This window comes from Pseudopodoces humilis, chromosome 7 (genome assembly GCF_049639895.1).
Source record: "Pseudopodoces humilis isolate 2021_Gansu_Grassland_sample_001 chromosome 7, ASM4963989v1, whole genome shotgun sequence".
Taxonomy (NCBI): Eukaryota; Metazoa; Chordata; class Aves; order Passeriformes; family Paridae; genus Pseudopodoces; species Pseudopodoces humilis.
This window is the reverse complement of record NC_142206.1, coordinates 6432889-6456133: the sequence shown is the minus strand read 5'-3', so window position 1 is coordinate 6456133 and position 23245 is coordinate 6432889. Positions and strand designations below refer to the sequence as shown.

Sequence of the window (23245 nt, the reverse complement as noted above, 5' to 3'; positions counted from 1 at the left end):
CTACAGGTAGACCTAACTTCCCTTTTCTTTGATCAGAAGAAATTCACTGCTACAATTGGTCTACATTTCAATTTGCTTGGAATTTTAATTTCTGGAAATAATGGATTTTATGCAAAAGTGGTAAAGCAAGTGCCTTGTTAAACTATGGTGAAGCGTCAGAGGCAGCTTTGTGGCCACAAGACTCAAAGCCTGAGCTCCATCTTTGGCATATTGGGCAATTCAAGTCATGCAAGTAATTTTATTTTCCTCCACTTTGATTTCTTAACCTATGAAATGGAGACACTGGCTCAAGTTATTCAAGGATGTTACAATATCCGCAGTGTCATTCCTTGCTTTTATCTCATGTTTGAATGAAACCAAAAAACTTGATGTTGCACAATAAGCCAGTTGTGCTGATATGTTCACTCTCTCATAAAAAGCAGTTGCTGGGTTTGCTGCTGTTTCAGTTAGGTCTTTAGCCCACTCTGGCTCCTCAGAAAGCTCTCCCAGCATCAAATGAATTCCAGAAAGTGTTCAGCACAAGCAAAACAGCATATTTTAATCATGCTTCATTGAATCAAAACCTTTTCATTAACTCTAGTTATGGTTTCATCCAGCTTTGCAAAGCACTTTGGAGAATTGCATTGAAAAGTGCAGTATCAGAGCTAGGTATTATTACCTACACAAATATGAGCTAAAGACCTCAAAATACATATGGGCAACATCTTTATGCCTTCATTGACTTAAACACTGCTTCAAGTCATAGGATATTCCTCAAGGAAGAATTTCAAGTCATTTAACAATTAGTAACCTTGCAACACCTTTGAAAAATAAATAGTGAAAATTGCGCACACACAAATTGCTTCATCTGCTGGAATACAGATGTTTTTGGAGGTAAAAAACCACAATACTCATTCAACAGTGCAAAGACACAGAAGCATAGAGGGCACAAAGGACAAAATATCGTATCCATTTAGAGTAGGAAGGGAAGTCTGTGGAGGCATAAGTGCAGTAAACCAAAATAAAATAAAATAAAAGCACTTAAATAGCACCCTATTCCTGATGCCAAACTGGTCAGAAATAGCTCACATTTCCAAATTTGGTAATCTTCCAAGGAGGAGTCAAAAGCAACAAATCTTTGTAGGGGTCAGTAAGGGTAGAAGGGAGCATTTTCCTTGCTTGATTTAGTGGCTAACTTAATCTGTACTGTTTTTGATTGTTTAACAGTGTTGGTGGGCTGGTCTTGTGTTATCTTTAGATGACACTTTAATGTTGCAGGGCAGTCATCATTACATTTCTGTGAGCTCAGGGTGCCTTGAACAATTGATCTCTTGATCCAAGAGATGTAATTACTCCTCAAGCAGACAGGCACAAGTGTTAAGCCCAGCACCTGATCCAGATCTCATTTGAAAACCATGATGTCCAAGCAGACTGTGCCCTCAGCTCCTTGCTGGACCATTGGCACACATCTTCTCTGGTCAGGGGACAAATGCCATGAACTGAATGACAGAACCAAGCAGGCTCTTGGGAGCTCTCCTGCCCACAGACTGAGCCTTTTCCAGTCTGTTTAGCCTACAAGAAACTGTTTAGTCAAAATGCTTTAGAGGACTTTGCAAAAACCAGTCTCATATCACACACCTTGCTTGCCCAAAGCCACCAGTCCTATTCAAAGGCAGATCCCACTCTGCTTCCAAGCCTGCTGGTAAATGTCATCCTGCTTCTTCAAGCAAGGGTAACACACTATCATACTGGGATATTTTCACCCTGTTACATTAAGTGGAGTAAGAAATACCCTGAGAAGCAGGGGAGTGGGGTATGGGCTACTTTCCTTCATTGGTCTGTCAAACAACATTGCAGAAAAGACTGACACCCAGAGTGAGGAAGGGCACTGTAGGTGGGCATGGCAAATTCCAGCCAGGAGCACAATCCTCACTGCGCAGTGAACCCCCAGGAGCAGCTTTCTAAACAAATGGAGCAGAAACCCAGTGTGTTAAAGGCATTGATTTCCTTACAACTACGCTCCCAGGTGGCATGAACTCGGCATCACTCAGACTTACAGAAGGATATAGAATCTGGTCTCCTTAAGTATCAGCTACAGAAAAACAGATGCTTGTCCCTGCTTTTCAATTCACTCACTGTTGCTACTAAGTACAGTAGAGAAAACAATCAATGGATCAGGTTTCCAAATGGGAAACAAAACCACTGGAAAGGTCCAAATCCACTTTCACCTTGTTGGGAGTTTTTATCATTGCCTCATCATTCTCTTCTAAGAAACACAGTATCATGCTGTTTACATGCACTTAAACACTTGAGTTACCTCAGCAAAATGCATGTGTGTCAATGTAGTTCAAGGTTTAGACTTCCATTGCCCTTATTGTGAAAAACATCCTTTGCAAAATACATAAAACAGACACGTTTTCAGGATTTCTTTTTCTGGCTAAAAAAACCCAAACAAACAAAAAACCAAACCACCACCCAGATGGGGTTTCAGTCCCAAATATGTAATTGGCATTTGGCCCAGTGTAAAGACATGCCCAAACCGCCTGAGGATGGAGCAGCTGTGGGGCCAGGGCTAGGTCACAAACTGCCTAAACCAAGACTTTGCAGAAGGGATTTCCTTAGGACAGAGAAGAGCTCTGAGGAAAACAAGCAGCCAGTATACTAAATCACCTCCATTCAGTCTTACAATACACAAGTTAAAAGCATTTTCTGTCCCTTTAATGTTCCTTCTTCCTCCATCTGAGCCAGAAATTGCCAGCCAGCCTGGTCTCCTGATGAAACTACCTCCCACCATCAGTTTACAAGGAAAGGAGAGTTTCCAGAGTACCAACAAACCTAGTAAGGTACTAAAAGAAACTTTTGGTAACTACAATAAATTGCTGTCAGGAAAGATCAGCTAACCCAAGTTGTGATAGATGTTCTGGAAATGTCTACATAAATGTAGAAAAATACTAGAAAAAATACTGGGAGAGGAAAAGAGAGCAGATCACTTCTCCAGCCTGCATCCCCTCCACAGGAGAGGGTACAGGAGAAAAACTATGGCTGTGGTACCAAACATCTGTAAAAAGATACAGCAAAAGCAAAGCACAGCTAAGGATGTAAACAAATCTCCTGTTACCTTTTTATTCTCCCCTTCTATATTTTATGCATGTAGCTTAAAAATATTTGACCCAAATGCAATCCATTTATACAAAAGTGAAATAAGTTGCAGCAAAATTTGCTTCAGGGGACTCAAGTCAATTCAAACAGACAGCACATATGAAAAACTAACAGATTCCCTACAGAATCCAAAGGACTGAGAAAGAAATAAGGTTATATGAAAAGTTTTTCAAAGAAAGTGATATCCAAAACCTAATTTAACCTGAACCTGAAAACTTTAGAGCCAAGTAAATGTGCAAGAGAGACCTATACACCATTTCCTATTAGGTGGCTGCCAAACAGATTTGTTACACATTTAATAAAGCAGTAAAATAAGGTATTTATGTAGCATGTTTAACTGTAAGCATATTGGTAGCATTTTGTATGAATGAAAGTGTAACCTGATAGATGCTACAGTTCCTGGACAATGGGAAATACGAGGAGAAAAAGAAAAGTCAGAGATGCTGCTGCATCACAAAAAAATAGCATCTTACACAGCACTGTTTTAACAGGCCTATAAAACCTGGGTGCTTTGAGCCTCTCACAAGAGTGCCTGGCTGGCAGATGGTGATGCCTCGGAGGGTCCAGCTACTCAGAGGGAGAAGTCTTGAACACCCTTTGCTTGGTCACACATCATTGCTATTCCTTCCTTCAGGGCTTCACCTCATACTTGGCAAGGGAGTAGAGCCGCAGCTCCTTCCAACGTCAACACCTTTTCTTTGCTCAGCCAGAGGTGTCGGCCCAGAACAAACACAAGTTTCAGCCTTTCCAAGTTCAGAGCTCTCAGAGCCATGTGCACTGCTCAGGCTCACCGAAACTGTACAGGAAAATTGCCACCACACTTCAGAGTGTAATTACAGCCCAACACAGCCTTTCCAGGTTACAAAAGAAATGCAGCAAACTGCAAAGGTACCTAAGGTCATAAGATACAACGAAATACAAACATCTGGTTATTTTTGCTTCTTCAATGTGCAGATCTCAGGAATACGTGGGGGAGAGATCAGTTATTGCTTTACAAACACACAGGGAACCTGAGGTTCCAGGTAATGGAATGACTTAGAGGACCTCTGAATGAACGAGCAAAAAAAGCAGCAACTGGACCAGAGATTTGCCAGGTAGTAACTCTTTACCCATATTTCTCTCCTTCTGTCTTTCTTTCTTTCCACAGACAGTGAACTTAGTTGTTATGAAAAATAAATTATTCTCTTTTAGAGAAAGATCAGCATGCTCTTCCTCTTGAGTGATTATTCCCAGAGTGGTTAAAAATCAAAGGGAGAAAAGTACAGAAACACCAACATTACAGAGCAAACCTGTTTTCTTCCGAGTGTGAGAACAGACGCAAAGCAGGTATTTTGGGACTGAATTGTTTTAAGAAAGAGGTACTTTTCTGCTTCAACAGAAATATATACAGACATGTAGAAGTATCTTTAATACAAGGAAAACACTGAAACAATAAGTTGCTGCCTTTTGCTTGCACATTCCTAATGTGAAGGTCTCAAGTTCCCTCTAAGAAGAACATGTGGATGTTTTATTGTTAAACAATTAGGCCAAAGCCACACTGAGGATTTTTGTATTTGGTTCAAACTGACTTTAATGGAAAATGAGCATCTAACTATCATAAGTGACTTAGAAAATCTCAGCGGGGTTGTATAAAAAGCCAGAGCCTTTTTTGTTCTATTTGAATCTAACCTAGTAAAGGCTTTATAGAGAACTGAGGACTTCTTAACAAAGATCAGAAATTGTGAAGGCAGAAAGGGTCTTTATGTCCTCCACTCCCTGGTAAAAATTAATTTTAGGGATAAATTAAACATCTGCTGTGATAACTTCTGTGTCAAAGCAAACCTCTGTTTCCATCCATAAAAAGGGATAATTTAATCCACATACAGAAAGCACTATTTGAAATATCTGTGAAAAGAAATGGGTAAATTAATATCTTTTGAATAGTCATGATAAATATGCTCTACATAAGATGTAAGCCTGAGCTGCACACGGATGTACCAGAAAGTATCTTTGCCTCTTGACACACGTTTATAATGGGGGGAAGGATGGGGATAGTAGATACAAAATAACTGCCTCCTTGTAACTAGAAATAATAGTTATGACTAATACTCAAAAAATCAGACATAAGTAGAGACAGAAGACTCATAATTTTCAAGGAAAAAAAAGTATTAACATCATATTTTTGTATGTACATTGGTCCATTAATAAATATTTGAGATTACACAGTGAAGAAACGGTTTTAAAAACCTAAATTTTCCTGATATTCTCATCACCTGACCTTTTGAAGAAAAGTAACTTCACTTAGAATCACATCTTACATCGTGGGAGCAGTGGGAAGCCATTTGTGAAGCACTGAAGGGTAGCAGCAATATTGTCATCTGAAAAGCACTACTCTGCATACTTGTAGCTCAATACAAAAGAAAATGTTTTGCCTCACAATATATTTTTGATTTTCCTAAGACTTACACTGAAAATAAAGAAGAAAAATATCTGTTCCCAGAATTACCTTCCCAATCCTTTTCATCTGCACTGATGCTTCCCTCATCCACCAAAGTCAGATGCAGTCTTTAATCATTTGTTCACGTTTTTTTAAATGCTTTTAGATTTACAAATGAAAGATGTTACTCTGTTGCTATAGCTCATCATCTTTCTGCTACTATCTGAATTCAGCTCCTGCTTTTTATTGTCATTTGCTCTACTCCTAAAAGCTACCAATCTTAGTTTGATTCAGAGGCCCTCATCATTCAGATTTTTAAATCCACATGAAAAAGCCTAGAGATAAAAATAACCTGTATGCATTAGACCCAGTATAGGAACACTCCATTCAGTTTTTAGAAGTTATGGACGTAAGTCTTCATTGTGTATTGAAAACAAAAACATATTTATTTGTTTGTTTGTTTGTTTGTTTATTTATAAAATCTCATTTATGTCAATGAATCCTGGATCAAAACATCTCTCACTGACTATCCAATATATAGGGTTATCCTAAATCTCCACAGAAAAAAAAAAAAGAACTTAACATGTACTTGCCCCTTACTCTTTGCCTAACTAAGAGGGGAAAGTTAATTTTTAAAAAGTAGATTCAGGAAAAATTGGAAAACCAGCCAGTACTACAACGCCAGGTGAGGAAGAGGTGAGCAGAAGCTGCTGGGATAATTCATCTGGTCCAAAGCAGCTGCTCTGTGTGGTCTCCACCCCAGCTGACCTTCCCACTACATGTTTGTCTGGGCTGGACAGGCAGATGTGCTTGCCAACCTGTCCTGCTGCAAAGCACATGGGAAAGGGAAAAGGAAGATTTTAGTCCAAGACAAAGCACTTGGCTTTGCAGAGCTGGATTCCTGCTGTTTTAGCCATTATCCATAGGCTCATGAATATACATTACATATTTGAATTTCTCATATGAATATGCTACTACCCTCTAATTGTCCTGCTTGCAGAGCACACCTCCAAGCTCAGTGGCTCAGCTACACTTCTACAGAGCAAAACATTCTACTGTCTCTCCAAATTTAGGAATAGGCCAGATTTTTTCCTCTATCACATCAGTCTACCCACAGTATTTCTGGGTCAACACTAGTATGCCAAAAATCAGTCAGATTCATCTCATGCTCTCTGTACATAATAATGCTCTCTACTAAAAATAACGATAATGGATTGAATATAAACCATTAAACCTCAAAAGAGAAGCTGATTTCACCCAGAGCAGCAAGAGGCTTTGCCCATCTTTCTCACAGACTGTGATTTTAAGCTACATATTAACTCCTGTCATTTTTCAGTTGCCAGAAATATCACAATTTACAATGATCCACACAAGCGAAAAGAAACGCACTTCCTCTCAGCCATATATCCCAGTTTTCCCCCACTCCAGGTGCAATCTCTTGGAGGTGTATAGGAGACAGTGTATTTATCTCGTAACTTTTTTTTACCTTCCACTGTTATTCTCTCTGGAGCATGTGCCTGTCACTGAAAACTCCATGGTTCTCTCACTGCTTTGTTTGGGAGACAGAGCCTTAACTGAACTTTCACCAACTTCTCTGTTGGTTTCTCTAGCTCACAGATAACTGTCTCACAGGGAAACAACTCAATGGCAAACAATGCCAGAAGTAAAGCTGAATTCACAATTAAATCTTATGTGATACTCTTTAACAGTGCAAAGCACAGTCTCATACCTCTCTTGGCATTCCACAAAATACAAATATCAATATCAGAACAGATAAACAAAGGAGTATGTCACCAGCAGCTCAAGTAGTTGCAATCACAGAGTGTCTGTGACAGACAGGAAGCCTCAATGCTCACAGGTGGATGAAGAATTTGTCACTGTTTATCCCCTTTCTATGGCCTAACAAATCGCAAGACACAGTGGAAGTGGTATCCGCAAAATGTAGATCTCACATCCATCTACAGCTTGAAAGCAGCAGCACAAATCAAGATTATGGCACACACAGAGTTCATTACAGCCCAGCTGCTGAGCTTGGAGTGCTTTCAGAGGGAAGCTAAGGGCTAAAAGGAGAAAGAAGAAAAGCAGAACACTAAGGAAAAGAATTCCCAACATTTCCCTGGGAGCTAAGTGACAACTTTGCCCAAAGAACAAGGGTTTAGATGAAGCCTTACAGGCAAAACAGCAAGAGTCAGAGAGCTCTTGCCTCTTCTGAACTTATTTTTTCTGGAGAGTTACCTGTGTTATCCAAGTTATGCAGCCACAGGAAAAGCAGAGCAGGCAAAAGATTATTCCCAGCTCACCTTGGCACTAGATGGGAAGATAGCTCTGCCACCTGGCAACATCCCCCTTTGCTTCCCAGGCCCAAGGACACCTCTGGAGAGAAAGAGCAGTTACGCTGCCAGCTGCTCTGCAGCTACATCAGCAAGAGCAGCACTGTTTCAGAGGCTAATAAACACTGAGCCAGCAGGAAACACCTCTGCACCAGTCCTTAGCACTGGGAAGGGAAAAGCTGAAGTGCAACACCTTGTGTTGTAGGAGGGAGGTTGGAAGATACCCTGAGGTTGGGTAATAACAAAACCAGGCAATCAGGGTTGTGCCATTAAAATTTGCAAGTATCCCTGAGTGTCCCAAGGGCTTTCAGACGAGACAGGTGACAAGAAGGAGACAACATGAGCTCCCTGTGCTTGTCCTTGTTTTTCCCTTAAGTGCAATTAAATGATTCCAGATATTTACTCACTTCCACAGGAGAAATGGTGATGGATACATCCATAAAACACCAACAAAAATATGCACACTAACCTAAAGCTGCACAAATTCTATCTATGACAACTGAATGCTGTTTTAATAGTTTTGGAGATTTTTAAGTAAGTAATCTTTACAAGCAGCCTTCAGGGAGGTGCAGATGATTTTACACCTCCTCTTTATGATCCCTTTTTTTCCTTTCTTATCCTGACCTCAACTCTTTTTCAAGTCAGTAATTTCTTAGACAGTTTGAGTGGCACAGGTGATGTTCTGCTCGAAGATCAAGTTAACAATACAGCAGAGAGTAAAAACACAAGCTGTGGTATGGAACTGCAGCCCAATTTGCAACTTCACAGTGGAAATAATCAGAGCTTGCTGATTATTTGGTAAGCTTTTGCATTTTATTCATTTGCCATATCTTCAAAACAGTATTCCTGGTTCATGAAGCTCATTTGAACAACACTGGATAGCAGGATGCTGTGAGCCTAGAGCCAGGATTAAGATATGAGGCAAACTGGAAACTTCGATCATTACAATCCTGTAGCACAATTGAGAAGCACTTTCACATACAGTGAGTCAGTCAATATGTCTCATTTCTCTTTGTGCCCACATAGAAAGAAACACGACTTTAGGCCCTTTCCCGTGACTTCAAGTGATAGGAGTTTTCATCAGGACAAAGGATCAAAATCATTAGAATTCCTCATTAATTTCACCCCGTATTGCAAAAACTATTTGTACTCCCTCAAGTAATAACAATGTTGAAAGCAAAAATGTCAAGAGACAGATTCATCTCCTAACTTTGAAGAACTTCCCAGAACAATGAGCAGAGTCAGTGTCTAAAACATCTGCTCCTCACTGAAGAAGGGTTGCAAGATCTTCCAGGCTAGTCCTCCCAAAATCTTTGGTCTCTGCCCTAATGTTTGTAACAGCAGACTGAGCAGAGTGCTCTGCACAGTGCAAGTCAGTTAACATCTGTCCCCTGTGATTATCACTGGTGTCCCATGAAGACTACTAATCTTTTTCCTAAGGGGAAAAATGCAAACCAGTAATTCAGTGTGACAACCTCATCAAAATGATAAAATGAATTATAGCTTTGAAACTTTATGCAGTGACTGTTTTTAATAACATGGGAGTTAGAAAATAATGTTAAAAGCTTCAACTCAAAGACCTGGTTTCCTGTGCTGGCACCAATCCTAACACTAAATGTTAACACATTAAGCATTCTTACTTCTTCATTTTAAGAGCAATTAGGAGACAGATATACTCACACTGAAATAACATCCCGTTCCTGTGTGTGTGAACACAGACAGAGTGCACTTCTGACAGAAACCCACTGTGCTTTCCCTGTGTCCTTAAGGACCTTTCCATTTGCACAAGTTCACTGAATTGTCAACTAGACTGCAGCAGATTTTTCAGCCTACAGACACAGCTCAACCAAACATATCTACAAGGTGGCATTAAAAAGGAACACCTACTCTTGTCCTGTGTTCCTCAGCCTACCAAGCACATCTCCAAGGTCAGAAGCTCACAGCAGAATGTAGCAAAAGCACCGGCTGTAGGAATTAGACCATTAATTTCCCTGAACAGCTTTAACTATCTGAGAATACACTTCAGATGGAGAACAAGTTACATTACTCTAAACATGTTCACCATGGATTAAGCTAAGGCAGGCCAGACTTGGCTGGCTAAGAACACAAAGCTCCAGACCTCAGCTGATGAGCAAGAACTCTTATTGTAACTCACTGCAACTCAGTCACCCCTATCCCAGAATAGTCTCCAGGTCGCTGCAACTGAACTATCCTAACTGCAAACTCAGATTATCAGCAGCAGCCCCAAACAGGAAGGCATCCCTACACAAGAGGGAGGGTTGGCCATGAAGCGCCAATGTGGTAGCTTATCCCTATCCCTACAGTTTGTAGTAGTGTTGACTTCAGAAAGTTCAAATGCTAATGGAGAACACATCTTTCAGGCTCAGTGAATAAAAAGTTTCTAGCAAAATCTGACAGCTGTTCAAAGCCTACATGAATGAAGAGAGGATTTAATCTGAAGCTCCATAAGCAAGCATCCCCATTGCTCAAATCAGTCTTTAAACTTCTGCACAATGAAACTTCAAGGACCAGGAAAAAAGTAGCTACGGAGAGAGAGGAATTTCCACCATGGCCCCTCTCTACCAGGCCAGAGCCCTAGAGCAGCATAGGAGACCAGGATTTATGGAATCTGCACAGGACCTCATAAGTGGGCAGGACTTCTCCTCCATGACATTTAACTTGACATAGCACACCAGCATGAAACATTTCTACATGAAAAAAAAAAAGCAACAAACAGGAAAATATTTTGCAGTCAAATAAGGGGTGAAAATTATGAGTTCTAACTCTCAGATGATGCATGTACACCCAAAAAGCATCCAAAACTCTTGCCAAAATGGGGAATTTCAGGTCTTGTAGGGTGTGACTCTCCAAGGTTTGGCAAAGCCACTTATAACCTCACCAAAGTTCAATTTGACTAAGAATGTTTACAAGCACAAAAACTAGGCCAAATTGAGAATGTAAATATTTGGATTCAGTTCCCCAAACTTGTCTCTATCTAGACTGCCAACTAAATCCCAACTGCAGACCAAAAAATCTGAAAAGCAACAGTTGCACACACTTTACAGCACACAGACAAAACTAACTACATGGCACTTAGCAACAGGGGAAAAAAAGAAAAGGAAAAAAAAAAAGGAAAAACCCCAAATTCGTAATCTAAACTAAACTTATTCTAAACAAGACATCAAGGAAGTTTGGACCAAAAATCAACTCTGCTATCATTTCATACATTTTGAAAGTCTGATCAGTCCAGATGTTGGTCCTCTGCCCTGCAGGAGACTGGGTTACATTAAACATAGATAGATTACTCAAGACATCATAGACAACATGATGTTTGTAGCACACAGTGATAACATTGACCTAAACCACATTCTCTTAATCCATCCAAAGCAAGGACTTCCATTTTTCAGGCAGATGAATTGAGGACAGACTTCATGGAATCACTGTAATTTATTTGGCAACCTCAATCCCATATTCAGAAGTGATTTAGGAGCCCAGATGACCTGGAGTTCTCAACACACATGATCTTCTCTAATTTTACCCCTGTTCTTTTAGGTATAGATAAGAATGGCAACCATGGATTCATTTTTAAGGAACTTTTGATCTCCCACAAACACAGATCCCAAGGGATACACCATATTCTTAGCTGCAAGTTCCCAGTCCCTCTTTGGAAGTGTTAAATGCCTTTCAGTCCTACATCTCCATTGCAGATACTCACTGGAGGAAATCAGAGGTGAGGGTGTCATTAAGATCAGCATTTTTGTTGTTGCAGTTGTTGTATGATAAGAACTTGGGCATCCTTACTCCCACTACAGTAAACTAACAAAAAAATCCATCCTTTCTCTCTTCAGTTAGGCAGGAAAAGCACGAATCTGGTTCTTTTACTTTACTCAGCTGTGGGAAACTTGGGTTTACTTTCCAGTTAAAAGCAGGCTCTTCAGTGTACTTCACAGTGACCTCTTCACAAGGGGCTTGTATCATTTCTTTAAATGCCCCTACACTAAAAATAGTCCTGCTTCCTAAAAATGAATGTTTAGCAGTTCCAGGCATTCTGAGATCCTGCATACCGCTTTAATTTTTTTTTAACTGGCAACACTTGTTTAACCAGCAATTAAAAAAAAGGAGGCCCAGCCGCCCCAGTGATTCTTCCCAGAGGGTCTTAGATGTTTATGAAACACAATGAAAACAATAAAGTGGATAAAATCATGCTATTCCATCAAGTCCTTGGCAAGACTTCCCAACCAAGAATAAATTGGCATGGTATGTTACAGTCAATAGATTACACAATGGTTTACAGGGTCACCAATAATAAGGGGGTCACTCTCTCCTTGAAGAGCTACAGTGTACATTAAGGCACTTGCTTAAAGGGAAAGAGCAATGCTTGATCCTGAGCTTCTTGGAGCACATCCTGGCAGCCGCAGCACAAACATGCTGCAGGGGTAGGAGAGGACAGAAAGCACCTCTCCCCCTGCCCTGAGCCAGGAAGGGCAGTGACTATGCTGCACAAGCTGGCTGGGGGAGTTTAGCACCCTGAAGGGAGCAGCAGAAAGCCAGGCCAGGCAAGGGCTCTCATTTCTGCACACAAGAGGAGAACACATGCTACATCTTTTTAGGAGCAGGACAGTCTCCATGCCCCAGTGAGGCCCAGCACCACCATCCCTGTCAACCCTTCCCAAAAGCCCCTTTCCTCACTCCATACTCTTGAGGAAACTGGTTCCACCCCAGAAGCACGGTATCAGTTCCATGTCAGTCTAGGCACTCTTAACAGTGGACAGACTGTAGCTAATGTTAAAAGGTGCTTTACTATATTCCTGGATAACTTTATCAAGTCATCACATTGCTATAAATGTGTTGCAGTTTTATTTTAAATAACTAATCTTAAAGAAAGAAGGAAATGAATGGTCAAACCCATAAATCTTACTCTTAAATGTCAAGTTGGTAACAGATTTCCACTATGTCACCTGCATAACCTGATCACCACAATGAAAGTTAAATTTTGGTGCTTCTAAAACATAAATGATTTCCTCAAATCTCACCTTGAATGCGTGATGCTCCTACCTTTGCCCTGTTAACTTACCCTTCCACTATATGGAAATTTTCATCCACCAACTATAAATCATGTATAAACAAAACATTATTAAGTCATAAAGGTAAATCAACCTCACTTCAATTCATCTTATCATGAAAAACAAGACAAAACCTAAGTTTCATCCTTCATCTTCCATGGGTTTTGATCACTCCAGTTTTATTGGATTATTTAATGCACGTCTAAAGTCTGGCTAGCCAGCATAAAAATGAAAGAAAACCTATTCCCCAAGTCAGCACAGGGTGTAGAAAACACTACTACTGACATACTCCATGCAGTAATACTATGAACCCAGCTTCATTCAGCTCGACTACTAAATTTGAAGTACATTCGGGTGATAAAACTGGAGTAAACACAAGAAGGCTCTCTCCTATGCAACTGCTACTCTTTGATTGCAGTGACCTTAGTAACGCAAACGTTTGGTACCGAGCCAAGAGCAGGACATCTGATTTTCCCACCAAGTGAACTGCTGCAGAACTCCCTTAGCTCTTCAGCCAAATCTGTCCTGGGATCCTAAAGTCTTCCGCCGGAGTCCAGGTGGCTCCTCTACACTTTTCAGCACGCACGCAAACACCGCAGCCGGCTGGACCGACGATGCGAACGGGCACTGAAAGGGAAGAGAAGTGCCGCAGCTCCCCGTCTCCCCCAGCTCAGAGCCCCACGCTGGGCGCGCTGGATCGCCAGCCGGGCTGGAGTTACCCCGGTCTGGCCGAAGTGGTCCCTCGGGCTCTGTCCCTCTGGGGGCTCTGTCCCTCTGGGGGCTCTGTCCCTCTGCGGTGCCTCTGCCCTCGCTACCCACGCAGAAAGCAGCGTCCCGCGAGGCACGGCGGTGGCACCAGCGCGGGAGCACCGAGTCCCCTCTCCACCCGTGCTAAAGGAACCCCCGCCCCTCTGCGCTCCCCCAGGGCAGAGCAGGGTCCCGCAAGGATCGCGGGGCCGGTCCGCACCGGCACGGCCTCCGGCGGCTCCGCTGCCGCGGGGGCTCCGCGGTCCGGGACCCGCAGCGCCCGGCGAGCCCCCGCCGCCGCCGCGCATCCCCGGCCCGCCCCGCTCGCGGGAGACTCTCGGTGCTCAGGGACGGCCACCCGGAGCACGAGCGATCGTTTCTCCCCGCAGTCCCACTCCCCTGCCCGGGTCCCCGGAGGCGATCACCGCTCGGCAGCACTGCTCCCCGGCCCTTACCGAGGTGCGCGGGGATGCGCTCCCTCCGCCGGCCGCCTGCAGCCCCCGTCCCGCAGCCCGGGTGATCGTAGCTTTTTTGGAGAAGCTGGGAAGAGGGAAAGAAAGGGGGGAGGGAAAGGGGTGGGAAGGGACTGAAATCGAGGGAGAGAGAAGTATGCAAAGGCAGGAAGTGGAGACGGCCACGACCAGTGCGGGAGATTAATGGGAACCAGTCACCCGGCAGCCAACAAAGAAACCTGCTCCCCCAGCGCAGCTCAACCCGGCCCGGGCTGCAGCCCCGGGCTGCCCAGCCACCGCTCCCGCCGGCAGCGCTCGGCCCCGGTCCGGCGGAGGGGCGGGCGCCGCCCCCCAGCCCCAAACCCGGGTCCCCGACCGGGGAGGGAGGCGGGAGGGAGCGGAGCAGCCGGGCAGGGCCGGCCGGTCCGCGGGGAGATGCGACGGGCACAGGAGGAGGAGGAGGGGAGAACTGAGCCTCGCGACTGACAGCCTTCCTCCTCGCTCTCCCCCAGAGGGGCGGTATCGCTTTGGTTTTTATTTAAAACACTACAAGCGCTGGGCTCCTCTCGGCGCGGAGCCGCTTGCGGGGCAGAGCGGAAGGAAGGAGGAGTGCGGGAGGCGCTTCCTGCGCCAGGCGTGGGGCAGATGGCTCCGCTCCCATCAGGGAGCTGCGAACCACGGAGCTCCCGGGCCTTTCCGAGCTCCGCGGGGTACCTCGCTCTTACAGCACCTGTGGAGGGCGAGGAAGGCAGCGGTGTGCCTCTGAACTTCATGCCGGCTGCCTCGGTTCCGATCCAGCCCCCCGGGAGCAGCTCCTGGCAGCCGTGTGGAATGCTGTGCTCCCTGGGCAGCGCAGCTCGAGGTGTCCCCGCTCTCTGGCACGGCCCAGCCAGGGCCCCCCAGGGCATCGTGCGAACCGGGGCTGAAGAAAGTCCCTGCATGGCACATTGGCTACCAGGCCACCAACAGCATTGTGCGGACAACCTCCTGGGCACACGTGTCCACGGCTTCTGATGGTTTGGCAGATGAGAAACCCACCCAAAACGTTTGATATAAAATAATACAAAAGAGGCAAGGATGCTAGCTCTTAGCAGGGCCACGAGTATTGCAAAATACAGACTCTGCTCCTAGATCTTGAAGTATTATGTAAGCATTGATAAAACAAGTCACTTCACAATAAATTAACCAAATTATATTAGGTACAGAAGAAAAATTAAGAGCAGCATGTACTCTGCAATTTAAAATACAAATTCCAGCACGACACCTTTCTGGAACTTTTAGACTGACTTTCTTTCCTTTGACTGAAATGGAAGCAAAATAGTGTTCAGCATCAGGCAAATGCTTACGAGCTCTCCTACTCAAGGATACTTCCCTGAGCCCAGAACCAAGTGCTCAGGATAAACTATTGTTGGCCTTTGCCACCTCACCAGCAAAATGAAATACATTGTCCTCAGATATTCTGATCTATCATCCCACACAACAAGGAATCTGGTGGAAATGCCCAGCATTTCACAAACTTCGCTTATATTTCAAAAGAATGAATGTACAGGAAATAAGGGTAACTGTCATCTGGATTCTGATGTGAATGTGTGTTTCAAAGCAAAAGCTATTTCAGCTGTCAACCTTCTTGGGACAGATGTATTTACTCAGCTGCAAAAGGAGTACTGTGTCACCAAACATCAAAAAATAGTGGGAGTTTAAATTTCAACACAGCACGAATAATTTACCTACTGAGCAACAAGCTACTGCTACAAGTACCTGACAGGAATAAAAAATGAACACAGTTTTCTCTCCGTGTTATGAAAACGACATAGGAGGGCCTTTCCAAGTCTATTTCACAAGCGCGGCAACATAGCAAACCCACTCACCTCTCCAGGAGACCATTGCTAACAAGGCACGATGCCAAGATGTTCAACTTCCAATTAAGCAGGAAGCAGTCTGTTCTGGCTGCTTCTCCACCACATCAAACACACTAACTCTGCTTTTATCAAATATTATTTTTCTCCCCCTTTATGTTGCATTCAGTTCTCCAGACCTCAAGCGCTCCAGCAACTTGCCTAAATTTTCTTGTGAGTGCAGGAGACCAAACTTAAAGTTAAGCTGGATTTCAACACTGAATGGGGGCTTTCAATGTCTTAACGAGCAGGCAGCCTGTGAAGGACTTGTTTATTGTGGGGACTGGCTGCTGCTCTGCTTAAGCAACTGGGAGATGACAATAAAATGTAAACTAGGAGAGGGTTATTTTTCTTGCTTGTCAAAGAGATTACAGCTAGCAAAGCTCTCAACAACAATGAAGGACTTGAAGGATCAGGGCCTCCATGTTAACCTTGGCCATATGAGACTTAAAGGAAGTTTTTGTTCTTATTTTCCCTTCCTACCGTCACCTCGGTGCACACGAGGTTAGCGAAGGCTCAAAGTGGCTCTACTCCCACGCAGCCACAGCCACTTCCCAAGCCATTCCGGTGACTCCGAGCGGTGACCGTAGCCTGGCTACTGGTCCCTCCCGGGACAGTCCCAGCTCCCACGGAGAGAACCGGCTTGTTTGGCGAACGCTGCTGGCAGGGTCCCGAGTGGTTCTCCCACCGCCCCAGGGCTTTCCCTGGCGGAGCGGGTGCCGCGGGTGTGCAGCTCTGCCCTCTGACCCGCACCCGCGCCGCTCGGCCGGACATCGCCACCTGCTGTCGCTGCCAGCTCGTACCGCAAAACTTCAACGAAAAGGGAGCGGGGAGCACCGCTTCCCACTAGGGACCAAGGGGCACGGCGGGGCTCGGCACCTCCGGCTTCTATGGGCTCGTCCCCGCTGTAGCGCAGAGGCGACATCCGGGGAGCAGCATCTGGGGGCACCTCACTGACCCTTTCAGGGAAAGCCTGTCCGGACGAGTCTTTCCCGCGTTACGGAAGGGCAGGGCGCGGGTGTAAGGGACGAACAAAGCCCCCGGAGCCCAAGGCGGGTCCGCATCCTGGCGAGAGCTGCACCGGTGCCCCCAGCCGGGCCGGGCGGGGCCGGAGCGGGCTGAGGGTGGGGCGGGGCCGGGCAGGGCCGGGCAGGAGCGGGCTGAGGGTGGGGCGGGGCCGGGCAGGGCAGGGCCGGGCAGGAGCGGGCTGAGGGTGGGGCGGGGCCGGGCAGGGCCGGGCAGGAGCGGGTTGAGGGTGGGGCCGGGCCGGGCCGGGCCGGGCCGGGCTGGGTTGAGGGTGGGCCGGGGCGGGGCGGGGCGGGGCGCATGCGCAGTGCGGCGGCAGCGGCGGCAAAGGCCGGATGGAGGCGGCTCGCGACGTGCTGGAGCGGGCGCGGCGGCGCGCGGCGGGCGCGGCCCCGGTCAGTGGCGCGCACGCAGCCGCGGGCCCACGCACAGAGAGAGATACAGACCCACAGACACACGGAGATACACATCCATGGATACACAGAGATACGAACGGCCCGCGGCCTGCCCGGACACACCGCCGAGCTCGGCTGCCCGCCCCGCCCCGGTGCCCCCGAGACAGCCCCGAGGGCTCTGCGGCTCGGTGCCGCCACCCGCGGGCTCTGAGCGACGGGCGGCACGCTCCGTGACCAGGAACGTCTCTCGTTGCAGGACGAAGAGCGGGAGCGCCTGAATGCAGCGTTCGCTTCGACTGTGAAGCTGATGAGAGGAGTCTCAAAGGAATGCCAGGTGAGGGGTCACCCCCGGGCCCGTCCAAAGGGGAATGGTCGTGATGTGCTCGGCACAGATTTTAGCAGGTTTCTCCATTTGTCGGTGGAAGGGCAGTATGGTTAGAGGGACAGAAATGTCAGGTGACATCACAAAATAAATTGTGTCACAAGGTATGGAATGTTTCCAGTGCTCCAAAGTATCTCTGCTGGGAAGCGGCCTGAACACATGGTAACCTTTTGTTGTCCTCAGGGGAACGTGAGCCACTCATGCTGGCTGCTGTCCTGTTCCAGGTGGTGGAAGTAAGGGAGAGTTTGAATCTTGACTGAAGAGTTGCTTTGTGTCCTGAGTTTGTTTTGAATTTAAACTCCTCTCCCCCCAGCAGTGCTGCTGTTGTGATTTAACCCCACCAGCAACTAAGTACCATACAGCTCACTGCCTCCGTGCCCACCTCCCCTGGCCTCCCCAAGGATGGGGAGGAGAGTCTGGAGAAAATAAAACTCGTGGGTTGAGACAAGAACAGTTTATTAATTGAAACAAAGTAAAATAAGACAATACCAATGATAATAACAGTAATAATTGTGGTGGAAAAGGGAGAGAGAAATAAAACCCAAGAAGAACAAGTAATGCACACTACAGTTGCTCACCACCCACTGACCAGTGCCCAGCCAGTCCCCAAACAGCATTCAGCCCCTCAGACAACTCTTCCTGTTTATATCCATGACATTCTATGGTATGGAATTTCCTTCTGGCTAGTTTGGGTCAGTTGTCACAGCCCTGCTCACTCACAGCTTTTTGTGCACCTCCCCACTGGCAGAGCATGAGAAAAGTCCTTGACTTAGAGTGAGCACTACTCCACAATAACCAAAACATCAGTTTGTTATCAACACTATACTCATACTAAATCCAAAACACAGCACCATGCCAGTTACTAGGAGGAAAACTTCCTCCCAGACAAACCAGGTCAAACTGGATTTGGGAAGTTGCTACTGGGTAAGGAGAATGGGTTCAGTTCTTTGTTTGGGATGAGCAGAAATTGAGAGGTTCAGTGCCCAGATGCACAGGTCACTGTTCTCATGCTGGCTCTGGCAGGTGTCAGTGCTCTGCTGCTCAGACTGGGAGCCAGCCTCTGCCAGCCCATCCTTGTGAGCACAGCCCTGCAGCCCAGCTACTGTACTGATGTCTGAGGATTCCATAGCAGTTTGTGCCCCTCGGGATCTGTTATCGTACCACAGCAGGGAGCTCACTGCCTGCAGGGCTAATACAGAGCCTAAGTCTGCAATTAAATTAGAGAAAACAGTACTTCAGCACACCAAGCGATTAGCTCCTAAGCAACTCCTTTGTAATTTCAAAGTAACCAGTTAATCCTAAAACAACTGGGGCAGAATAGAGTTTTACACAAGATGAAACAAAGGAGACTCATCCTTATCAGTGACTTGGCAGTGCTAAGTTTACAGTTGGACTCTGATCTAAGGGTATTTTCCAACCTAAATTATTCTTTGGGTCTATCTTGTGCCCTGTTAAGAGTATTAAAGTTGGAACAAGCAGTGGATGACTTCCACATTTATGCATCAGCCAAGACAGTACTGCTTCAGTCATTTCTGTAGAGAAGAGTCATAAAAGGGGGGAGCTGTCAGACCCATAAGTTCATGGGTAAAGTTTACAAAGTGCAAATAAAAATCCACAGCTGGACACAACAATTTAGGCACTTGAATGCAAATAATTAAACTTGTTGTTTAAGATGAGATGTTTGGGGCTACTAAGGCATCAAAATTTACCCATTACTCACCAAAAGTTGGATTTCATTTCTTTGCTCTGTGCCATCATGTAAAAGAGATGCTTTGTGAAGCATTATGCACCAGGTCAGAGCATTTGATATATTTTGTAGCTTCACAAAAACTGCAATATGAGCAAGCAGATCTGTTGATTTGTGCATAAGCTCAAGGAATAAAGCACAGCAGCAAATTTGGAAATAAGAATTGCTATTTGCCTTATTTTTGTTACATTTAGTCTTGACAGTCAGGGACAAGAAAAACATCAGTAAAATAAGAGATATTTTGGATCTTTTTGGTCCCTGTGGTTAAAAAGGTAACCTTGTGAGGAGTTCTGTGGTGACAACAGATGGCAGCAGAACTGTACTCAAGAGTTGAATTTGCAGTGAGGAAGATGCCAGTATGTCTGCAGTAGGACCAGAAGAAGGCTGCTGTGTGCTTAAATACACTTTCCAAGTGTATTTACACAAGGCTGTGAAAACCAGCCTTGAAGACACTTCAGCTTCTTTACTGACTCGTTTTCAGTATTAACATATTCTGCTTTTAGGGCATGCTGCTGTACATGCCCTGCAGAACCCATCTTCACTGCACCTGCCTTGCATACATATCCTCCTAAGGACTCATACACAATGCCTTCTTCCACCAGGGCTTCTCTTGACCTGCCTGGTCAGGCAGGCATTTCCAGAGTATTCCTTCTGACATTTTCACTAATTCAGTTCTAAGGTGTCAGAGTCCCTGCCCTACATATTGTGTCAGGAAACAGGCAGCTCAAATCAGGCCTGTCTGATAGAGTCCTGTACCAGAAGGCAGGTGGCCTCTGGAGATACAGGCACTGTTTTCACCCTCACAGAGAACAAACCAGCCAACTCATACACAGCCTCAGTATATGTGTAGTTCTAATTTCAATTGTCAATCTGCAGCAGCTGCAAGTGTGGTTTGATACCTCCCACATGATATTTTCTGTTTCTTTCTGTCAAGAAGTACTATGGTGCTGTGGCAGCCAACAAGTGGAAAGAGAATGAAATCAAACATTTCTGCAAATACCATGGCAAGTCAGCAGAAAGAAAGACAGACTCCACAGAAGAAGAGGTAAGTAGGAACTTCTGGTTTTGATGAAAGGTTATTCCTCTCCCTTGCCGTGGGACACAGGTTATCCCCCTGATGTCTGTGACACTCACACTCATGTATGTAGGTTGACCTTATGGACATAAAAACACCTGGACTGATCCAAACCTGTGCTGGGTTGGGGGAAGGCAGAGTCACTTCTTGTGGCACCAAGCAGTGTCCCATTCATCCTTTTGTGGAGGGGAAAATTTCATGCACCTAAAGCATCCCCTCTCTTGGCCTGGATTTGCCTTGTGTGCTGGATCATTAGAAAATAATTATATTTTTCTTTCCAGAGAACTGAAGGTTCCGTAGAACCCCGCCAAGCTCAAACTTGCTGTCAAAGAGTAAGTGTACAGAATACTTTGGTTTTAAGTGGAAGCATTTACTAGCATTTCTTTTATCATTTTGAATCAAGCTGGTTAAAAATTGTGACAGATCTGGAGACCTTGATGGCACAGAAGATTAACCAACAGTGCATTCACAATCATAATATGTGCACAGGCAGTCAAATGTGCATACAGAGACTTGCACAGTTAGTTAGGAACCAGATTGTGGCATTCTTGCACTTGGCCCTCCCACAGGCTCTCTGAAGACTCCTGTTACTCAAGGAGAAGAAAACTGTTTATTTTTCAAAGCCTAACACCTCAGCAAATCAACTTCAGGAACTTCTAAGCCACAAAAGATGAGAAACACTGAATCTGTACCACAGTATAAATTAGTGAGAGCACCCTTGATATAGGGAATGGGAATTCCCAGGTTTATGTTCAGAACTGTCTAGGTTGGTAAATTTCAGTTTTATAAGACATAAATTACAGCACAGTGATTACTTCCACTGATCAAAACATTAGCTGAAATACTTTGAGTATGGCATTTGCTAATTTTTGTACTGACAAAAACATTTTGAACTTTTGTTTGCACTGCCTTCTATATATTTAGAAAAATCTTAGTACATTTATACAGCAGCTGAAATATAAATTTTTTACCCAAACACAATATTTTTTTTTTATCTTAAAGCCCAGAAGACCTTCCAAAGACTTCTACATTGAAGTTTCTCCTGGTGTCTATTCTGTCACAGCAATCTCAGAAGACATGGTGGAACAAACCCACGTAGTAGATGTCAATGCAGGACAAAGTATTGATTTAACTTTTGTTCTGTGATATTTGTTGTCTCCTGGCAATAGCAGGAATAAAACACAAGGCTCATTTTAAGGCATGTAATGAACTGTAAATATCTTTTTCTTGTTAGCACTTTAATAGTAGCTTCCTCTTTGGATCTCCATTTTTATGGCCTGTATATTTGTTTTCTGCTTAATGCAATTATATGCAGCCCACTTTGTACATTGATTTTTATAAATATTTGTACATTGTGTGCCTTTTAAATCTAATTATGTGACTGTAATTCCAGATTCTTCTGCTCTAAACAATTAAAGATACAATCAGTGGAATAAAATACATGATCAAGCCTTTGTGATGACAGCTTCTTTTGTATTATCCTCAGAGAGAACCTCCATGTCACAGTGTTGACCAGAGGAAGAATGACCCATGTGGTATGAATATGGATGCACATTACTTTCTGCAGGCTAGCACTGATTTTAGAGAAGCTGGCTCACCAGCCATTCTCCTATCTGTACTTTTGCTAGTCTGCTAAAGTGAAATACAAATGAAATTCACTACCTATAACCCCAGCTCAGAAATGTGCTGAAACATGTGTCAGGTGTTCAGTCTAGGCACGTGAGCTATTGATTCAAGTTCTGTCTCTTTGCAGGCTTTGCAGATCATGCTAAACCCCTTTTCTGATGGCTCTGGGGTACCCTAAATTATCCAATTTAGTGCTAAGCAACTGCACACTGCAGCTTGGGGCCAAGTTCATATGCTTTAAACATGAGCTAACACTAACAGAACTCCCTGGATGCTTAACTTTCCCAAAGGACCAGATTCCATGTTTAGAATTAGTGATGTGATCTACATAAATCTGTCATCTTTTTGTGGCTGATAGTACTAAGGTTTCAGTTCATTTTCATCAGAAATAAAAATCAGTGGCTTGAATGCTAATCATTTTGTTGTTTGTATCTACAGTAGCAGGTCCTTTAGCCTCTGGCTACTTTTGCTTGTGCTTTAATCCTAAAAAAAATTCTTCCAGCTGCCAGCTTGTATTGTTTCTCTGTTCCTCCTGGCTTTCTACAAACAGAAACTGCTTTGCTGAATTTTTGTGCCTCACTCCAGAGAGCTGTAGACAAGTGGGGGGGCCTCTTGCTTTATTGGTCTCTTGCTGTGCATCTGTTCAGGTTTTAGTGCTCATACTAGTTCATCTGATCTCTCCAGAATTGTAAAGCCAATTCCAAAAAATTAGGAATTTATAGTAGCACTTTGGAGTAAAGAATGAGGATGCTTAAGTTTGATGTCAGTGAAAGAAGAGTTTCTCACTTATTAAAATTATATAGTCATCCATTAAGATATTCTACTGAAACAGTACCTAAATCAGAACTTGGTTGATTTAAAAGATATAACACTGATATAGTAGAAGCAGTTTACCTGAAATTTCAGCCCCTGAACTTGATCAGTTGTACATGTACTGAATTCTGGCTGACCAG

The 23245-nt window shown here is 44.6% G+C and overlaps 2 protein-coding genes across 8 annotated transcripts in view; one reads left to right on the top strand and one right to left on the bottom strand.

Moving 5' to 3' along the window:
* The window catches only part of DENND2B (DENN domain containing 2B), a 154340-nt gene extending 137791 nt beyond the window's left edge, over positions 1-16549 (bottom strand). For 3 of the 6 annotated variants that reach the window (XM_014257918.2, XM_005529020.3, XM_088057376.1), the window contains exon 1: positions 14150-14575. The gene's annotated coding sequence lies outside the window, so the exon portion shown is untranslated. Of the gene's footprint in view, positions 1-13393; positions 13478-14149; positions 14576-16524 lie in introns of those variants that run through there. The other 3 variants (XM_088057377.1, XM_088057374.1, XM_088057373.1) reach the window with 3 other exon arrangements.
* An 833-nt stretch (positions 16550-17382) lies between these two features.
* Positions 17383-22120, top strand: AKIP1 (A-kinase interacting protein 1). 2 transcript variants are annotated; one of them, XM_088057948.1, is made up of 5 exons: positions 17383-17462; positions 17719-17796; positions 20529-20636; positions 20948-20998; positions 21669-22120. In XM_088057948.1, exons 1-5 carry the CDS (start codon positions 17403-17405, stop codon positions 21810-21812), a joined length of 441 nt encoding a protein of 146 aa, XP_087914074.1. In that variant the 5' UTR covers positions 17383-17402; the 3' UTR covers positions 21813-22120. The 2 variants fall into 2 exon arrangements, with proteins under 2 accessions (XP_087914074.1, XP_014113281.1); XM_014257806.2 differs by having other exon boundaries at positions 20526-20636.
* Positions 22121-23245: the final 1125 nt, after the last annotated feature.